The 21,271-nt window shown below is 44.0% G+C and overlaps 1 protein-coding gene across 1 annotated transcript in view; it reads right to left on the reverse strand.

Moving 5' to 3' along the window:
• Positions 1-3,075: 3,075 nt before the first annotated feature.
• LOC310875093 (glutamate receptor ionotropic, kainate 5-like) overlaps positions 3,076-21,271 on the reverse strand; it is a gene marked incomplete at its 3' end in the record, with an annotated part of 241,116 nt that continues 222,920 nt past the window's right edge. The window contains exons 16-19 of the mRNA XM_083788160.1: positions 14,668-14,711; positions 14,370-14,498; positions 9,261-9,382; positions 3,076-3,990 (exon numbers count right to left, since the gene is read on the reverse strand). Coding sequence (XP_083644286.1) covers positions 3,076-3,990; positions 9,261-9,382; positions 14,370-14,498; positions 14,668-14,711 — 1,210 coding nt within the window. The remainder of the gene's footprint in view (positions 3,991-9,260; positions 9,383-14,369; positions 14,499-14,667; positions 14,712-21,271) is intronic.

The following is a 21,271-nucleotide window of genomic DNA, read 5'->3' on the forward strand; positions in this document are numbered from 1 at the left end:
TAAAGTACAATTACTACCTGAAAATTGTACTTAAGTACAGTACTTACTTTCCACCCCTAAACCACAGTCTTTTATGTGTGAGCCTGGCCACTGGGAGCTGCCCAGTACAGGAATAAAACTTCTGGGAACTCAGATTAGCCTATAGGTAATTTTGTGCAAATTAAATCTTCTACTATTGGCCACTGAGTGGCGCCACATGACCATTTTTGCATTTGTACAGGCCATTCTATTTCTAATCAATGTTTAAAGGTTAGGGGTTCCTATTTCCATCCCCAGGGGCCCTGGCCCCAAGGGTACATATTGCTTTCATTATACGGTAGCCCTCTAATCAGGTAGCCTACTAATTTAGACATGAGACATCAGATGTATGCAATCAACCTTAAAAAAAAGTGTTGATTTATATTCCATTTTAGAAAGTAGGAAGAAAATGCAGGTGAAATATTTCTCAACTAAAGCCTGGATATTTTAGTGAGTGTGACACTCCTGGAGTTGCAGGCCTCCTATAATTAGAAAGGAATAATTTTATGTGACCATAGGACCAAGGATGTCCCCGAGTCCTAATTATTCACTACTGCAAGCTAATATACTATCACAGTATTGCACAATTTTAGCTTACCTAAGAATGCATTCTTCCTTATGCATATGGATTGCTGGTTGTTATGCGCTGTTTGCTCCCACCGCCACCCCAGCACCACCGGGAGGCTCTGCTATTTCTGTTCCCCATGGGGGGGTTGTTGTTGCATATCTATCTCCCTGCTCTAGTGCTCTTAATGTTTTGATGGTTGTCTAATTGTGCCGAGCAGGGAGAAAAATGTAGCAGAGCCAAACACTAAGTAAGTAATATTATATGCACACTTTCATTCTATAATAAATATTTGTTCAATTCTATTATGTGAGTTCTGACTGAACTGCTATCACGACTGCTAGTTAGTTAAAGTTACAGCTGCTACAAGAAGAAGAAAACAATAACAACAAAGGGAGTTTTGGTACAATGATTTCTTTTTTTTATTCCAAATGCGTCTATATATTGAACAGAAGAGGGGCTGTGGCCCTCCTACAGTATACCCCACACTTCAATAGCAAGAATGATAACAATAATCCTCAGAATATTTATCAATGTCTCATGTTGTGGTGTGTAATCCACTGAGAAGTCTGAGAGAGAATAAGAAAGAGTGAGGAGGGGGGGGGAAATGGACTGGAAATAATGACAAAATGAGATACAGTATTCATTCTTTTTACCCTCCTGCTGCGTGCACACACGCGCATGCATGTGCACACATGCAAACAACACAAATGCATTCTCTCATACACACGTATAGGCACACACACACACACACACAAACAAGTCTGCTCACATGATGTGCACATGCTAGCGCGCACATATACACACATTCTCTTTCTCTTGCGCACACGTACGCACGCACACACACACATGCACACAGCTCACACTTAGACCAACATTCTTGCCATAAACTAGAACTGTGTATTACAATTTTAATGTCTCTCTCTCTATTAACATCATCTGTCATCGCACCCTTCTCCAAATATATGGGACACTTTGTGTGTGCAAAAACTAAAACAGTCATTCTTTTAAACAAAATATACATTGTTTCTTTTTTTGTTTTTTCTTCTCACAGGGACGTGGAGTTGCTGGAAATACGTTTAAATGGACATTCTGACCCATCCCACGTGACATCATGGGCCACTGTGAAGCAATTACAACGTTTCATCCATATTCAATATTAGCACTTAATGTCATGAATTCTGAATACCGTCGGTTGAACACAATGTGAATACAATGTCTTATGAGTCTGTAATAGGGGAGGGGTTGGGGTACCCCGCTGGCACACAGCTGGTCTCTGAACTGTTGAATATTAAATTTTCCTGGCTCAGTGATTGGTTGGTCAAACAAGAGGGAGGTTATAACTCCTGCCCCATTACGTTGTCATGACAACAGCAGCTACATTAAGAACGGAAAGAAATGCACTCAGGTGTGACAAACCTGTCGACAAAACTGATGACATGAAATTTATGATTGGTTGTTTTCTTCTTCTCTGGGTTGAATGATACCACTCTCATAGTTCTGGGGAGACAAGAACATTCCTATGAATTCACTTTCTGTGTATGTATGTATGTGTGTGTGTGTGTGTGTGTGTGTGTGTGTGGGGGGGCTGACAGTGGGTCTGTATGTTTCTCCATGGGTCTGTATGCGCACACTTGTGTAGCCAATGCACATGTTGGGGGCTCACTGTTGCCCTGACCTTTCCATGGGACTGTGGGCTAGATCAAGGCCTCCCACAGTAGCCAAATGAATGACAAAAACCTTTAACAAACCCAACCAATCATCTCGTCTCTTAACTGTGTCTCGTCTGTGTGTGGCAGTCACCACATAGTTCTGGGTTAAAGGAATGAACCTCATACTTCCTCCAGACATTCATTACATATTCTGATTAGTAGTAAGTCCTTCTCACATTAAAAGGCGCTCTCAATATCGGCAGCCGCGTTGAATAAACATAGATGGAATGGGTTAGTTGCTGCAACACTTCCCAATCTCACTGAACACACAGAGCGTTGTGGGCTACAGGGAGGTGCAGTGTGATTGAGACCCAAGATTCTTTTTAAGCTTTTCTGCATGTGAGTGACTGGCTGCGGCCTCACGGTAGTCACGCACCTTTCATTTCACCCGTTACGTCCTGTGGTCTGAACCCCTTCCACTGACTGCAGCAGGCACAGCCCACGATCCTGCCCGGTTGGAGAAAAATGAGGAAAGAAAAATTCATACCTCAAGTCCCCCTGCTAATGGGTCAAAAGCGTTTCAACGATCCACCTCTCACAAAGGGTCAAAATGATACCGGCCGGTCCACACCTACAACTTAGTGGAAGTGAACTGATCCATCCACCACCGCCAAGCCCCATTGAGCCCTTACATTGGATCGGGGCCATTTCTCTCTCAGCAACCTTCCTGTATGGATTTCCCATAAAAACCCATACTGTAAAATCTTTGACCCTTCAGATGAGATCCTACGTGCCACCCCACCCCGTTACATGTAATCCTCCTTGTACACTCTCCCTTCTTCAGTCCTGCCCCCCCAGTAAGTCCAGTGGGGGGTGTGAAGACGGCTTGTTGGGGGGGTGAGGGCGAGGCGGCGGTGCTGGCTTGACTTTGGCTCGCCGCAGGGGGCTCCCGGCGCCTCCTGTACCACATCCTCCCTGCATGCTGCCCACTCCCCCGTCACTGTCGGCCCTGTCGGAGCAGGAGGAGGAAGGTGGAGGTGGGGGCGGGAGGCGCGGCAGGGACATGGAGCCATGGTGGTGGTGGTGATGGTGGTGGTGGTGGGGGTGGGTGCCGGGCATGGGCCCCATGGAGGGGGGGATCCTAGAGCAGGACACCGAGGCCAGAACCGTGGACGAGGAGGCTGAGGTCAACGACGGGGCCAAGGTGGACCTCAGCCCCTGGATGCGCCGACACTCCTGGCAGATGCGCACGTGGCTGCACCCCTGCAGGAGGGTGCGAGATGGGGGGAGCGGAGGGCAGCACCCCGCCGCGGCCGAGGCCGAGGAGAGGGAAGGTGCGGTGATGTGTTGTGAGGGCGAAGTGCCCGCGGCTGCAGCGGCGATGCTGGCGCCCAGCGGGTCCTCCAACAGCCTCTGGGGGCCGGGGCCCAGATCTGGCCCTCCTAGTCCACCCCCAATGCTGCCTCCTCCTAGTCCTCCCCCGATGGCTCCCATTGCCCCCATCCCTCCTCCCCCACCACCTAGGCCTCCAGTGAGCGGTCCAGAGCCGCTGTAGAGCTTGCCGTTACTGAGGCGCATCTCTCTGACGAGGCGGATGGGCCGGGGGCCCGCCATAGCCAGGCGGGAGGGGTGGCGGAGGATCCCCCCGCCCGCTGCGCTGCTGGGGGCCAGGGGCCTCCGCCGACGAGAACGAGAGCTCTTCTTACAGGAGATGGCGTTTCGGAACTCGCACAACATCTCCTGGCACACTGACACCTGGTAGAGGGAGGGAGGACAGAAGGGGTCTTTTTTGTAAAATGTTGTATCAATTATTTTTTGCTTTGCAGGACAGTGTATAGAGACAGGACAAAGAGTTAGTCTGTGAGTAAAGTGTGTCTGTGTGTGTGTGTGTCTGCGTTTCATCTTTCTGCAGATTTCTTCAGCAGCTCATTGTTCAAAAGTGTTATCTACACAGTGACCTATATGCTCCTATAAACACACACAGAAAATGCATTGTAAGTAATCAGTTTGTCCAAGATTTCCACAGTGGCGATAGAGAGGGCCAGGCACTAGGCAGGGAGTCGGAGTAATGCAGATAAATACAGAGCAAATGAAAGTCAAGAAGGAAGGAGCAACAAAACATACAGTGGAGGGATTGCTGGGAATACCAATTGAGGAGTGAGAGGCACATTACGACAAAAACACAGTTGGAGAGAGAAGAATGTATATTGCAAAATGTATATGAATTTCTTACATACTGAACAGTATTATAATTAAAATATGAATCAACAGTTTATCGTTGGCCTCGTCACTACAATCTAATAATGGCTTCTTTCTGGTGGAGTAGGTCCCGGCCAAATTCTGTTTACATGCTGTCCAATCTGGGTAACATCTAGGCAAAACAAAGGAAAAACAGTCTCGAGACTACATTCTGTCTAAATCTGCTATGGCTTAAGAAGACCTTGAGCAAAAAGGTATTCTTGCTGGGATTTCCTGAGTAAGGATTTCCTGAGTAAGTATAGGGAATTTAAGTAAATAAGTAAAAACACTACTTGTGTCACTGGCTGCCAGACTTGCAATTATACAGCCGTCGAAGGTCACCGTTTTCCGCTGGGTGTTTTGGTTCCTTTGTGTCCGAATAAACTCCAGTGTCTCCAGATAAGCCAAGGATTCTACCACCTAATCCAAATCAACCATGTTTTGAGGCCATGCTTTCATCCACATTTGACATGGTGAGTTCATAATCTAATTTTGCTGAGCTCCACGGACGAAGCTCTAGACCTCGGAGGTTAGCAGAGAATTTGGTCACAGTGAATTGGCCACTTCGGCTGTGCTGATTGGGCAGGTGCTGTATAACCCCTAGAGAAGATACAGCTTTATAGCCTCCATGGATTGGTCACCTGCAAGATCAGCCCATGGGGTTATATGGCAGTTGAGTTGACAAATGAGCACATGATTAAATATATAAATCAATTCCATGTGCACACACATTAATGAGGAAAACTGGCAGAAAAAGACTTGCTCGCTGCTTGAAAACTCCTTAGACTGAGACTAGCTAAACTATCTATTAAGAAAGTAAATAAAGAAAACATGCATGTAAGACTAAGGCCTCTTTTAGACGGCGACCATCTCCATATAACACGTCAAAGTCCCGTTGCGTTCTCATTTTTTCTTACCCTTTACACGAGAACGCACACGTTATGATATAATGTGCTATTATGCTATACTGTCGCTAGGTGGCGATAACGGGCTGCCAAATAGACAGGTCACCCACGTACAAGAAGAAGACGCAAGCGGCGCAACACTGCCCTGGGCGCGCCACGGGATGATATATATTTATTAAATAAACGCTGCTGCCGCGGCTGCCGTCTATCACAAGGCTTTTTATTTACATCATGGTTTTACATTCAACATCGCTGATGAGCATCACTTTGTAGGCGAGGAGGGAGGCTTGTTCAGGAACTCCATTATATCATAATGATATTGCTCTGCATCAATGTAATAAACATATGCGCTGTGAGCCAACGTGAGCCATGATGTCATAAGTTTTGCGGATTCACCGTTTTGCCTGTTTATATGGAGACCATAGGAAACGGCGTTCTCAAAGATTTCCACTCTGGGAGGCGGTTTCACTTCGTTGCGTTTTCACCTCCTGAGAACACGGTTCTCGTCTAAATGACAGCAGCAAACGATACTTTATTTTGACGTTTTATATGAACACCATCCTCGTGTAAATAGCACCTAAGAGCCATGAATTGGTTTATTATGTTTGGTCTATGAAATTATGTTTGGTCTATGAAATGAGTGTGCTGTCACTGGTGATTAGCGTGGATGATTGACGGGCATAGGGGCGGACCTGATTCACCTGATTCATTCAATACCTCACATGTTCACCTGCTTCACACACAGTGAGAGAGAGGGGGTGTGTGGGAAGCCGCACTTTTGTTGACCGCTTTATACCGCTTATTTTGCTTTATTTATTTACTTTATTTACGTTGGATCGCTGTGACTAGTTTACTTTATGTTTGAGCACCGTTTCAGTTATGCACCTGCCTTTAATAAAACACCTTTAACGCATTGTTTTGGACCCAGCGAGATCCTTTTGTTTGCGGAGCGCGTCTGACAACCTGGCCCATCCCATCGCCTCTCAGCGACTTATTTATACATAAATCTCCTGTAGTCGCTCAACAATGCATGCTCTGTGCTCAAAAGTACCAGGCCTTTTTCTGCCAGGTTTCCTTTTTGTTTTTGAGACCACCGCACCAGCAGTTAACCTGGACCAAAGGACAAAGAAATGCGCAACAATTTCCTCTGTTACATTATTATACACACACATATACAAAGAACACACACGCACGCACGCACGCACGCACGCACGCACACACACACACACACACACACACACACACACACACACACACACACACACACACACACACACACACACACACACACACACACACACACACACACACACACACACACACACACACACACACACACACACACACACACACACACACACACACACACACACAGAGATGGGCAAAATACATTGAAAATGTATTTTGATACAAAATACAAATACTGGGTCAAAAATGTATCTAAATACAAAATACAAATACTGGTCTGAGAAATGTATTTGAGATACAAATACGTATTTTGTATTTTGAAAATACATGAAAATACATTTTCATGAACATGTGTATAATGATAAGTAAATTCATAATTGATTGCCAAATATTAAATGAATGACCTGTCAGAATGTCTAATACATTGAAGATTATAAAGAATAACTTGAAGATATGAGCCTTGTGAGGTTAGTCTCCAACAACTGAAGGCCCGCACTACTCTGCCTCTCATTTGTGGTTCAATTTGAGTGTGTAAGCTTTGATTGATTGATTGATTGATTGAAATATGTATTAACAGTTTGCAGAATTACAGTACATTTCAAGCAAAAAATCAATACAAAGACTGTTAACTGTGAGTGGACGACCCAATTAATCATTACACTTGTTTACAACAGGGTCCACCGCATGTTCAATTCATCAAAACATTTAGAGACGTACAAATAGACACTTAAAGAACAGAACAGGAATTCATCATAAAGGAAGCAAAAAGGGAAAAGAAACATATACAGTGAGGGAAAAAAAGGGGGGGTGGTCGGGGGGGGATTCAGATTTTACAGAGGCCAGTTTCGAATTGCAGCCATCCGTAGGTGCCCTTTGAGAGCGGTTCTGAAGGAGTCAAGGGATTCACATGTCTTAATGACTGTTGGTAGGGCGTTCCACATTTTGTGGCATAGGAGCGAAAATAATTTAGTCCCTTGTTTGTGCCGAATCTGGGTTGTACATGGTTTGTTGCACTCCCTCTGGTGTTGTGGGTGTGGACTTCGTTTACATTAAGGAAGTATTTAGACAGGTACATGGGTATCTTGGTGGTGTATCGAATCTTGTGGACCAGACCCATTGCAAGATGCTGTACTCTGTCGTCGACCCTAAGCCATCCCAGCCTGTCAAAGTGGGCAGGGGTGAGGTGGGTTTGGGGGGTGAGGCCAAGTAGGAGCCTGACCAGTTTGTTTTGGGAGGTCTGGAGCCTTGTTTTAAGGGCCTTTGAGGTGCTGTGGTACCAAGAGGTGCATGCATAGTGATAAAATGGCCACCAACGTAATCAAAAAAGTCAATCAAAGAACAAGATTCCTTTACAGGATCTCCTCACTGGTCAACAAAATCACCTTGAAGACCTTAACAGGAGGCCTCGTACAAGGTTTCTTTGACTATGCATGCACCTCTTGGTACCACAGCACCTCAAAGGCCCTTAAAACAAGGCTCCAGACCTCCCAAAACAAACTGGTCAGGCTCCTACTTGGCCTCACCCACCTCACCCCGTGACCCCTGCCCACTTTGACAGGCTGGGATGGCTTAGGGTCGACGACAGAGTACAGCATCTTGCAATGGGTCTGGTCCACAAGATTCGATACACCACCAAGATACCCATGTATCTAAATACTTCCTTAATGTAAACGAAGTCCACACCCACAGCACCAGAGGGAGTGCAACAAACCATGTACAACCCAGATCCGGCACAAACAAGGGACTAAATTATTTTCGCTCCTATGCCACCAAAATGTGGAACGCCCTACCAACAGTCATTAAGACATGTGAATCCCTTGACTCCTTCAAAACCGCTCTCAAAGGGCACCTACGGACGGCTGCAATTCGAAACTGGCCCCCATAAAATCTGAATCCCCCCCCCCCACCGCCCCCCCTTTTTTCCCCTCACTGTATATGTTTCTTTTCCCTTTTTGCTTCCTTTATGATGAATTCCTGTTCTGTTCTTTAACTATATAGAAGTGTCTATTTGTACGTCTCTAAATGTTTTGATGAATTGAACATGGTGGACCCTGTTGTAAACAAGTGTAATGATTAATTGGGTCGTCTACTCATAGTCTTTGTATTGAGTTTGTGCTTGAAATGTACTGTAATTCTGCAAACTGTTAATACATATTTCAATCAATCAATCTGATTGATTAATCAGAAGGCGGAATAGAAGTGACATCACACTATGTGTTGTGTTGTGTGTATGGGTGTGTTTTGACCCTACAGTTTAAACCTGAGGCAGTGTAAATGTTTAACATGTCCATTTGAGAATAAAATTACATTAAAACAAAAAAAGTATTTTATGTATTTGAAATACAGAAAATACTCAATCTGAAAGTATTTAGATACAAAATACATCTCATTTCTTCCATCCCAGCGAAATACAAATTACAAAATACAAAAAAGTATTTCAAATACGTATTTCAAATACATGTATTTCAAATACTGCCCATCTCTGCACACACACACACACACACACACACACACACACACACACACACACGCACGCAAGCAAGCAAGCAAGCAGATGAGTTTAAGGACCACAGTTAAGAGAGCGGAAGTGGCGCATTGCTGCAGTTGACCTACTGGGGGGTGGTGCCTGGGCGCGTGGGCGGGGCCAGGGGCGGGGCATGAAGAGGAGGAGGAGTTAGGAGGAGGAGGGCGTACCTCGTCAGTCTCTGCAGAGCGTCGCGTGGACCAGATGAACTCCATGATGGCCACGAAGACCGCAATGATCAGACCACAGATCAACACCACGAAAATACCACCAATGTTCTCCATACCTAGACCTGGACACACACACACACACACACACACACACACAAACTTTAAATAACCTATTTATTTTTTAACTATCCAAAAAAGACATATATACACATTACACACACAGCAATGCTTTTGTGTAACATTATTCTGGTGTGTTATATCTTTGTAAAACAAGCGTACTGTTGGTCAATACTAAATCAATAACAAACACGTCTCCATTATAAAGCCACTTCTCACCTCACCTCCTAACACACCATGTGTGAACGAAACTCAATAAGTAAACCACATTGATAGAAATAAAATAAAATAAGTAAGTTACATACAGTACATCGTGAGTGTAGGGGGAAAAAAAACTAGCTTGTGTGCACAGTTGCACAATGCACACCAATATCTTAAGATGACATGAATGATATATAATTATTCTGAAGCATTTTGGCTTTATTAAACCGTACAGTCGGTGAAGAAGATAGGAAAAGAGGGGGTGATGGAAGAATCGACATAGCCATGCAGGACTTCAGCTGGAGTCCTCATTCAATGCTATTTTGATTATGCCTGCATCCCAATGTCTCTAAAAACCTAAGCTTCAGACCTTCCAAAAAAACAATACGACGACTACTTCTGGGCCTTAAGCCCATGACCCAACTAATTCCAACACACTTTGCTAGTTCAGGATGGCTCGGGGGGTGGGGGGGGGCATCATCTGTGCCCATACCCTGCCTAGATGGTGTTGGCAAAAAGGCCTTTCTGTGTGTGGAGTTTGCATGTTCTCTGCATGTCCCCTGGCCTATAGACGAATCCAGGAACGGGTCTCATGGTCGCAGCTTACGTATTTCCTGTAGGCGGACTTGACGTAGCTGCGGGTTTAAACCCTCACCAGGCGCACCTCTTCTACTACAGTGAACGGCAGAGTGACTGATGTTTAGTCTGCCTCAAACATTACTCTTTCACCTGCTTTTTACTAACACTAGCATTACAAAGATGCCCAGAACATCGAGATGAACGTGTTTAGTTTATGGCTGCTCCAACAGTAGTGGCAACATAAAAAAAAAAAAAAAAACGGAATGTCAAAATATTCACCGCGGTGGCTGAGACCAGAGCCATTGAGTAATGGTTGAAACGAAGCAGTGAAAGGTCCTGAAAGATACATAACATCAGTCTTACCCAATACCCAATCTTTCTGTTTTATGAACACAAGGCTTCTGTACTTTATACCTCATACTTTAAATGCTTAGTATGAGGTATAAAATACAGCAGTAACGTTTGAGGCAGACTAAACATCAGTCACTCTGCCGTTCACTATAGTAGAAGAGGTGCGCCTGGTGAGGGTTTAAACCCTGCAGCTACGTTGAGTCCGCCTACAGGAGGTAGAAAAGCTGCGACCATGAGACCCGTTCCTGGATTCGTCTATAGGGTCACAAAGAACATGCTGGTCTGTACACTGCCTCCAACTGGCCAGCCAGGGCACCTGATGGAGGGGAAAGGAACTGGTTGTAATAACGTGTTCCCTCCACGTGCTACGTCCAACCGGGGAAACTCCCCTCTGTCAGGGGAAAATAGGCGGCTTAGACTCCTCATGCATTGAAGAAAACATGAGGTCAGTCCGTTGGTTTCCCCAGGTTGGCAGAGGGAGTGTAGCTCCCAGGATTACATTATTGACACTGGGTGAAAGATAATGGGTTAAAAAAAAAAGGATGACTCAGGGGAGATGACAGGGTTAATCAAATATCAATGGGATTGGTTGAAGATAGTCAAAGGGACAGTGCACTCAATACCATTAACCCATTTTGAATGGGCACCCATTTTGGTGTCAGCATCATGTTATGCTTTAGCTATTTAAAAATAGCAGATCTACAAGCTCGTATCGCGCCACCGAGTGGCGCAATACGAGCTTGTAGGTCTGCTATTTTTGAAAAATCGAAGAGCGACTGACATTTTTAGAATCTGTTCTCAGGTCAGAATGGGTTCATCAGACCAGTGTGTGTCCGGCGGAAACCTCGTATGAATCTGATCTCAGGTCAGAATGGGTTAATACCACCAAAATGTGGAATGCTCTGACACCACCTATCAAAATTGGCCTGGAAAAAAAGACCACAAGGGGAGGTAAATGTAAATTGCTGAGGTCACTTTCTGGCCTGAATGTTTATTGTCATGCCCACCCATGCAGAATGCTAATTCATGTGAATGCAGAGCTGAACTGGCAGCACGGTGTGTGTCTGTCTGAGAATTCACATTTGGTACACTGCTTACGTGTCCAAAGTTAATTTGGCCCTTACGTGCACGGTCACACCGCACTTTTCTTTCTTCTACCTAGAGGGCGGATTCTGCCAAAACATTTAAATGGGAATGGAACGTGTTTTTAACTAACAGGAAGCCATTACCTTCCCATTGCTCATAAGTAAGAAAAGAAAGGGGGAAAAAAATCAAGATGACAATTATCATATTGATTGTACATTAGTCAATTTAATTATGCTTTTCTTTCTACACTTCACTGCTTAATTTGTCAAAGTCATGGATGGAGACATGGAGAATCAGTACGAGAGGAGATAAAACAGAGCTATTAACATAATGGGTAGGAGAAGCATGCAGATGTAGCCATAAGGCGCTATTTTGGGAAAAACCGATGAACCGCTGTGAAATGTGTTCTGAGTGTTCTGTGCTCAGCCAAAACACCTACTGGTAATGCTCATAATGTCACGGAAGAAAAGGCGTAATTTATTTCCAATTTCCAAGGGCAAACTGATGTCTTTGTGCAGGAGTTACAGAGTCCTCATCACTGAATCTATGGCACCTCAAACAGACAGACAAACTGTCCTTGGGACCCTCATTTTGTTTCCCTCTATACCCAATTTCTTGGCCGCTTCTTAAAAAGCAGATCCACAGGCTCAAAAGGCGTTGTTGTGTTGTGATGCATTGTGATCTGATAGCCAGTTCACCTATTATTGCCAAATGTTCGCCTGTTGCAGTATCTTTGACATGCCCGAATAGCAATACTAGGGTTGAACACTTGTCTACACACTGGTCAGCCGGTAGACTGATCCAAGCAGGCAGGATGCAGATGGCGCAAATTGTGGTCCTCTACCCTGAATTGACAATACACTGCTGATTTGCAAATGCCATACCCTGTGTGTGACCTGTACTGCAAGTCTCCAAAATAGCAAACACACACAGGATGGGAAATCACGCCACTTTGGTCAATTCACCCGTTTGCTACATGCCTAATGTCAATCCACCTGCCCTAAAAGCCATGAAGCCAGAAACAAGAGAAAGAGTGAGAGACGAAGGGAACAGACACTGAAGGAAAGACAAATCAAAGACAAAGAAAGGCAGAGATGGACAGTGTGTCAGGAATGGAACAAGAATGTACAAAGACAGAAAGTAAGATAAAGGTACAAAGGGAAACAAAGACACACGACGCAATTAAGTTATAGAGTCAGCAAGCCAGGAGCCAAACATATACAGAGACAGGAGAGAGAACCAGACATCAATAGTGGGAACACCTTTTGAATGACTCTCAGTTTGTTCTCCCATAGCGATCCAGGTGCCGATTTACCCAACAGCCACCTCTCTCATCTGCCAACAGAACATCGAGTACCACAGGATACGCTCCAACCTTTACCAAACTACAGGCTAGAATACCACTCACACATTTCCCACCATTGCATTATCCTCTTTCTCATCCCCCATGCCTCTTATCGAGAGATGGGGGGATAATAGGGATATGGTATTGTCTGCTTGTTGGGAAGATGGAAGCACAGAATTTAACCCATTCTGACCGGGCACCCATTTTGGTGTTGGCATCATGTTATGCTTTATCTATTGAAAAATAGCAGATCTACAAGCTCATATCGCGCCACCGAGTGGCGCGATACGAGCTTGTAGGTCTGCTATTTTTTGAAAAATCGAAGAACGACTGACATTTCTAGAATCTGATCTCAGGTCAGAATGGGTTCATCAGACCCAGTGTGTGTCCGGCGGAAACCTCGTATGAATCTGATCTCAGGTCAGAATGGGTTAATGAAACTTGGTGGGAATGCTCAGAAGGCTGTCCCGGAGAGATGGTTAGCATTTGGATCAACACGTTAAAAGGTCAAGATCACAATACAGAGACACGGAACAAGGGACGTAAGATGCAATTAATTAACCCATTCTGACCTGAGATCAGATTCATACCAGGTTTCCGCCGGACACACACTGGTCTGATGAACCCATTCTGACCTGAGATCAGATTCTAAAAATGTCAGTCGCTCTTCGATTTTTTTCAAAAATAGCAGACCTACAAGCTCGTATCGCGCCACTCGGTGGCGCGATATGAGCTTGTAGATCTGCTATTTTTAAATAGCTAAAGCACGACATGATGCCGACACCAAAATGGGTGCCCGGTCAGAATGGGTTAACGAGTGCAATATTTGTAACTTTCAACTTGGCGCCGCGATATTGGGTATATATTTGTAGGCGGAAATCATGTCACATTATGAGATTGTAGATCAGCTATTTCCACTCTATTCTTTTGTACATCTTAGTATGAGATAGGGCATACGTTAACTCATTCGCCGCAAACACCGCCATCTGGTGGCTGAATGTATACCCAAACTGCCACCGTTCACTTCAATGTTAACTGTCTAATTTTGAAAGCAGTTTCACTCAGAAACGGAAACAGGAAGTGAAAAATCGCAAATAAGTAAATAAGTCCTACCCTAATGAAATGCATTAAGCAGGTGATAGCAGCAATGACAGTCCACATTTCACAACGTCATTGCATTCTTTGAGTGTGACTTATTAAAACACACCAGTGCTACAGTAGACACCGATATATATACGAACAATAACAAGGCTTCAATGGCAATGACCTATTTTGAAATTCAGCTCTGGCAATAATGTTAGCACATTATACCTGGTTTTAAGCATTGTATCGTCCTGGCACATGGTGACACATGATAAACATAGTCATATTGTGGTAGTGCAGGTCATATGTGTGGGGTTCAGTGCTGAAGGCGTGACGAGGAAACCCACCTTTGGCTCGGTGGTCCTCCTCCTTGGGACACTGTCCCCCCTCCCACCACCTCCTCTTCAGGATCTCTAGCCGGTTGTTCTCCTGGAGCTGGAGAATGCCCAGGGTGATCTCATCTCTGTACGGAGAACCTGGAGGGAGAGAGAGAGAGAGAGAGAGAGAGTTGTTATTTAATGTCCACACACAAACTTTGTTGTCCCTCTCTGGGGGAGAGAGTGTATAATGACTGTTTCCCCCACACCTAAAATAGCAGATGTACAAGCTCACAGCACATCGCAGCACAAATCATTGTGAGCTTACAGATCTGCTGTTTTCGGTGTCTGTGCAACACCGTCAGTGCACGACTAAGAGGGCGCAGAGGGAATAGAAAATGAGGGTAAGTTGAGCCATGTTATTTGTGTCTTGTTATTTGAACAAAGAGAATGGAGGGGAGAGAGTGCAGCCATTCACCTCAAGAGTCTTCACCTCATTTCAGTCCACACAGAAAAAAGTGCCACACCCGTTCAGGTCAATTTTTCAACTCTCAAGAGTTTCATTATTTATTATTAGATGTTACTGCGTGCTGAAACAAATACGGGCGCATATGGGGGATGGTTTAATGGGTGGCAGGTGAACGTCACTGTCCTAATTGGCAGACTGACGCTCCAATCTGCCTCCGGAGAGAGAAGGGAGATAGAGAGGTAGATGAAAGCAGACAAAAGGGAAAGAAAGAGAGGAAGAGAGCGACAGAAAGCAGAGGAAGTGGCATGGATTGGGATAAATTGGGTTCAAAGGAAGCAATCACAAAATGCAAGACAAAGGAAATGAGAGTGAAATAAAGGAACGCCAGCGGTGACGATAATGGGATGGCGATCCCACATTGTTAATTGTCTACGTACAGAGGATTGTCATTTATTTGTGTCTATTGATTCCTCGGCCCGTGCTCTTGTTTGTTCTCTGGCAACGTAAGATAGACATTATCCTGCCAATAAAGACCGACCACAGAGAGAGAGAAACTGTGAAAAGAAAAGGAATTGAACTGAAGATGAGGATGAATGATAATGATGGATTCTTTTTAAACTCAACAGAATAGATCACATCATTATCCAACCTGCAGACTTACACTAGTGACCACCACCACAAGGCTGAGAAGGCACCACAAGGCTGATACTTTGACCCTGACACATGAATAAATAAAAGACTATACAATGAGTAGGTAATGTACCGGTATCCATATCCAATCTTTAACAGGAAATGCAACAATAAAGAAACACATCTCATACAAAAACAAAAATACCCAGTGAAATGAATTAATTTATACGATGAATGATTTCATTCAATTTGGGGGTCCTTGGCAAGAAACAGTTTGAGAGCCACTGCCCTATAGGGGCTGTGTCCACCAAGGCATTTTCTTCCTGAGATTATTGTTTTCGCACAGATTCTGCCATTTTTCACAGTTTTGGCAGTTTTGTGCTGTCGTTTTCCACGAAATCCGGCAATATGGTGGTAGGGGGTCGATCATGACAATTGCTCAAGAACTGAAGCTCACAGTAATTCGTCAAAGATCTCCCAATGAATGAATGACGGTATATGATCTGCTCTATCGAACTTTTTTTTTTTTTTTTTTAAGATATTTTTTTTGCGGCTTACGCCTTTTATTGATTTTTGAAGGGACAGACAGTAGGCTGACAGGAAACGGGAGAGAGATGGGGGATGACATGCAGTAAAGGCCGTGTCGGGTCCGGGAGTCGAACCCGCGGCACACTGCGACTGGATTACCAGTCCGGTGCCCAGACCGTTACGCTACGGCCTGGGCCCTATCGAACTTTTTGACATAAAAAAGCAACGTCAAACATTTTCGTATAGCCTGGTTAACTTCTCCCCCTTGAATTCGCATTTCCATTCATTTGTGTGGAGTCTGGACCCTGCTAATGCATGGTTGGCTGCGGGAGTACAGCGTTGACAGACAACGCCTTCAGCCAATCAGCGTAACAAAAACATTGGCTTCATCTGGGGTCTCCATGCAAAAAGCTATTTAAAGCAGTCATATTAACGTATAGCTCATTCCAGAGGAGACGCTGTGAAGAGAGGGGCTTCTATGGCTTGACCCCATCTTATCACTGCATGCAGCTATTATTTTGAATTGTTTTCAATAGTTTAACCTCCTTACTTAGCCATCCAGGCTTATATATGGAGGAATGGATAGAGCAAATTATTAGAATTAAATGTTAATTCATTTTGGATTTCATCTCGACATACAGTTTGCAGACTATAGCGTTTTAGCTTTGGAGCGATAGAGAATAGAACATTAGACTATAGCGTTTTAGCTTTGGAGCGATAGAGAATAGAACATTAGACTTTATGACACATTTATCAGGTTAGCATTACACCACACAATATCAACCTATCAGACTGGCCGATTTGACCTGCATGTTTTATGTTATGATATCGTTGCTGTTGGGAGACACCCAGCCAAATCATTTCCGTGGTAGGCCTACACACAGACACACAAAGCTGGGCATAGGAGGGGCTAACGCAAACATATTGAACCAATGTAAAGTATTAAAAAGCGGTTTGACAAAAACCTAACTCCATTGGATCTTCAACCTGCCAAACCAGCTAACTCCACCCGTTTAACCATCTTTTTCTTTTCATAAATCAGTGCTATAGGCCTATCGCACAGCCCTTCCCCGCCCCTTTCCCCGCCCCCTTTTCTAAGCGAATGGGGTGTTGATGTGACTTCACTCCACAGATTAAATGTTAAAATACCTACATTCAGAAGCTATAAACGCTTTTTCTGAAGGTAAACTTTATTCTATTTGTTTTAGCTGTCTTACCATCTTGTTTTCTTCATAATAATATTGGTCTTTTACATTTTAACATTTGGAAACGGCCTTAAATGGTGCAGAGAAAGCAGGTAGGGATGTAGCTCTGGTCCATGAGTAAGGCTATGCCCCTCTTCCTATAGAGCGGCGCAGTCCCTCCCCCTTTCAGAACAACGAGTGGCCCAGGAAATGAAAACGCAATGCATTTCCCCATAGGCAGTTCTTATTTAATTTATTTAAAGACCTTTTAAGCGTCGTACGAAGCCAACTCTTGTCGTGACAAATAATGACAACACACACAATTTTTCGGGCCAAACAAAGAATTAGAAAGTAGAAACAAACGGCAGGTTACAACACATTTTTTGTTGTTTTTCTTCTTTGTAATTATTTGTTTGGTCCAAAATATTGTGTGTGTTGTCATGATTTGTCACGACAAGAGTTGGCTTCGTACGACGCTTAAAAGGTCTTTAAATAAATTAAATAAGAACTGCCTATGGGGAAATGCATTGGGTTTTCATTTCCTGGGCCACTCGTTTTTCTGAAAGGGGGAGGGACTGCGACGCTCTATACAGCCCCATTATAACTTCCAACAAAATCCATTTTTAACCATGATAGATGAATCGAAAACACCCAACCTCACTGTTTACCTTTCGTCAGAAGCTTTTACTTTTTTTATCATGAGGGTTTTCTCTTTTCTGACATAGACACAAGGACAACACAACATAGCCTGGTTAATAAACCAGACCGAATCAGCCGTTGGCAAAAATAAATTGCCTGCCGGCGGATTACGGTCTGGAGAGGCTCAATTGTACGCCCATTTCCTACACCAGAGAAATGGGGCGGCCAATCGGGACACGGTATGCAATATGGGCGGGCTTTGGTACAGTGACTTTCAATGCTTGAGACCTTTGACTGACAGTAGCTCTGACCAATTGCGTCAAAGAGAAAATGTTTCAACCCGCCCCCCTGGAAATGAAATCCAAGCTGAGCCTCCCCAGACTAATATCCCGCGGTCTGTGCGATATTAGTCTGGTTTATTGACCAGGCTAAACACAACAGACTTACATACAAGTCAGAAGCTTTTACATGGTGGTCCATGCAGGCGGGAGGCACAAATTAAATCAGAAATTTGGATGGCATAAGATCCACCAAGGACAGCTCCGTGATTATATTTTCAATCCCATAGCTGGAGCGGTGGGGCGTTGCCATAGGAACCGGACCAATGTTAAAAGCTGCCATGGGGACTCAACCATTATATAGACGGAGTATACGTTGGGGTACGTATATATATACGGACCTGGGATATGGCGCCCCCTAGCGACCGGGGTACGTATATGTACGAACATGGGAAAGAAAGAATTAACCCATTCTGACCGGGCACCCATTTTGGTGTCAGCATCATGTTATGCTTTAGCTATTGAAAAATAGCAGATCTACAAGCTCATATCGCGCCACCGAGTGGCGCAATACGAGCTTGTAGGTCTGCTATTTTTTGAAAAATCGAAGAACGACTGACATTTTTTAGAATCTGATCTCAGGTCAGAATGGGTTTAATCAGACTAGTGTGTGTCCAGTGGAAACCCTCGTATGAATCTGATCTCAGGTCAGAAAGAATTAAGAAGCAGGAATAAAAGAAACGGCCATAGAAATCAATGATCAGAGGGGGGAACAACAAAAGCATGGACCCCCCCCCCAACAACACACAGACCCCAGCCAGCATTTTGAACCTATACTCTCAGATTTAAAACAACGCTAAGGATCTGACAGTGTGGACAGTGTGATGATGTCTGTCAACGTGACAAACCAAAGATAATTGGGTTGGCCCCGCGGACCCAAACGCACTAATCTGAGACAGATGAGAGGGGAAAGGCACCGCTTCTGTCGGGAACTGCTTTTTGAATTGAATTTATGGGACTGAACTCATCATGTCCTCTGCAGGAAATTCTCTTGGCAGAGTGCGGCTCACACAGAATATATTTACATTTACAAGTTGCAGCCTCTGATTAAGTCTCACTGTCTCAGAATCCCAGGCAGCACACTGTGTGTGTGATGATCAGTACATTCTATGATCCACGGAAGATGAAGAGTAGATTATAGAAAGGGGCGTTCCCCCGGAGCGCATATCTCTGCCAGGGCGGGGAGGACTACCCAGGAGGGATGTGCGAGTCATGGGCTGCGACCGTCAGTTCCCCGAGGAAGCCGTGGCAGTGGGAAATAACATTTCTTTGACATAGGCCTATACCAGGGGTCGGCAACCCAAGATGTTGAAAGAGCCATTTTCGACCAAAAATAAATTCAAAATCTATCTAGAGCCGCAAAGAAAATTACGCATTATAATGCAGCTTGCCAAACTTTATTATCTCCCGGGTTGCAACGAAACTAGCAGAATTTAGCATGCTTTCACTGGAAATGTCTTTCAACGTTACTTTTTTTGTTGTTTTATAGCTTCTCACTGCAGATTAAACATACAGGCAGTCAATCTGCATTGGCTGTGAAGACAAAAGCCTCTGTCCACGAACTGTTAAATCCTCTGTTTTTCGTCGGCTATCTTTCTTTTTCTCCCCGTAGAAGCCGTAGTAGCGTAGCAGACAGCAGCCTCACACACCCACCGGTTTGTTTATAATAGACACCTGGCTGGCACGGCACTGAGTGTGTCGCATGCTATGACGCAAATTTTAGTTTAGTTAAGTTTTCCAATTTTGTAAAAATGTGTAGAATAAATATTAAGAATGCTTGTCACGTTTGGCCTCCTACAGAAACCATAAATGAAAAATTATGTATTGCTACTTTTAATGCTACAGGGAGCCACTAGGGGAGTGCTCTAGAGCCGCATGTTGCAGACCCCTGGCCTATACGGTAAACCCGTTTGCATTTGTAATTGTAGTGTCCCTTATGGGTAGAGGGTGAAAGTGTTGTTCGAGGTGCACTTTATCGAGGTCCCTCAGCATGTGCAAAAGATACATTGCAGCTATCTGCAATGTACCAATCAATCAATCAATCAATCAATCAATCTTTTTAAAATCACTTTATGAGTACCGGTATAATATTATGCAAGTGAAGAAATAGGCTAGTACAATATTGCTTCTTGTTGTGTTGCTATGTTGCTTGTGTCATGTGATTGGTGACTGTTCAGCTTTCTGTCGGACTAGCTTAATAACACTGGATATAATGTCAGACAACTTGACCATGAAAATGTGTTTAGCCTGCAGCAAAACAATTACAAGCTAACGAGCACATTATTGATTTGTTTAAGTTACATTATTGACACAGCATCAGGAAGGCTTTCAGTGATTGAATTGACTGCAGCTCCTTTAGTTTACATTCACACACTGACATACACACACTGTAAACTAACAGTAGAAAAGCCTGGAGTTAAAAGTTACATCAATTATTGAAAACATTTTTGTTACTGTGTAATTTATTTCAAAGGAATGAAGGCCAAAGTAATATCAATTGGTTTTCTAATCAGACATCCGCCAGAGTGCGTTTCCCCCAATGTGTTTGTGAAATATGCACTCGAGTAATCCCTAATTGCTCCGTTTCCCAAAACCAAACATAATACGATACTGCCGCATTGTCGCATTTAAATTATTCAATTTTCATGTTTTCCGTCGAAGATCTCCTTAAGCTCAGAGATGAGTTCCGGTCGGGGAAGCCGTCCAAATGGACTCAAATTATGCACAGCTTAAAACTAATCCCACCTGCGTTTATTCGGCAGCGCAGAGATCAATGAGCCAAACTTAAACGGACTAAAGAGATTTTGGAAGAAACAGCAGCAGCCAAATAACCCAGTAAAGCCCTTAAGCACTGACTGTTGTCTCTTTGTGGTCAACGGGTCACGTAAGTTCACACTGCACTGCATGGTAACTGCCAGGCGTGAAAAAAGGACTCACATTTGTTATACTTAACTAAAAGTATCAATACTGCAATGTAGAAAAAAGTACTGGTACTGTATCAAAATGTACTTAAGAGTACCAAAAGTAGAAAGTACTCAATGTCTAATTTTAAAGTTTTCAAGTGTATTAAAGATCGGCTATTTTCAAATGGCCGAAATGTATACTGTAGGGCTGAATTAACGTATGTTTTGTCAGAATAATCCA

This window comes from Protomyctophum parallelum, assembly GCF_964188405.1.
Source record: "Protomyctophum parallelum genome assembly, chromosome: 1".
NCBI classification, from domain to species: domain Eukaryota; kingdom Metazoa; phylum Chordata; class Actinopteri; order Myctophiformes; family Myctophidae; genus Protomyctophum; species Protomyctophum parallelum.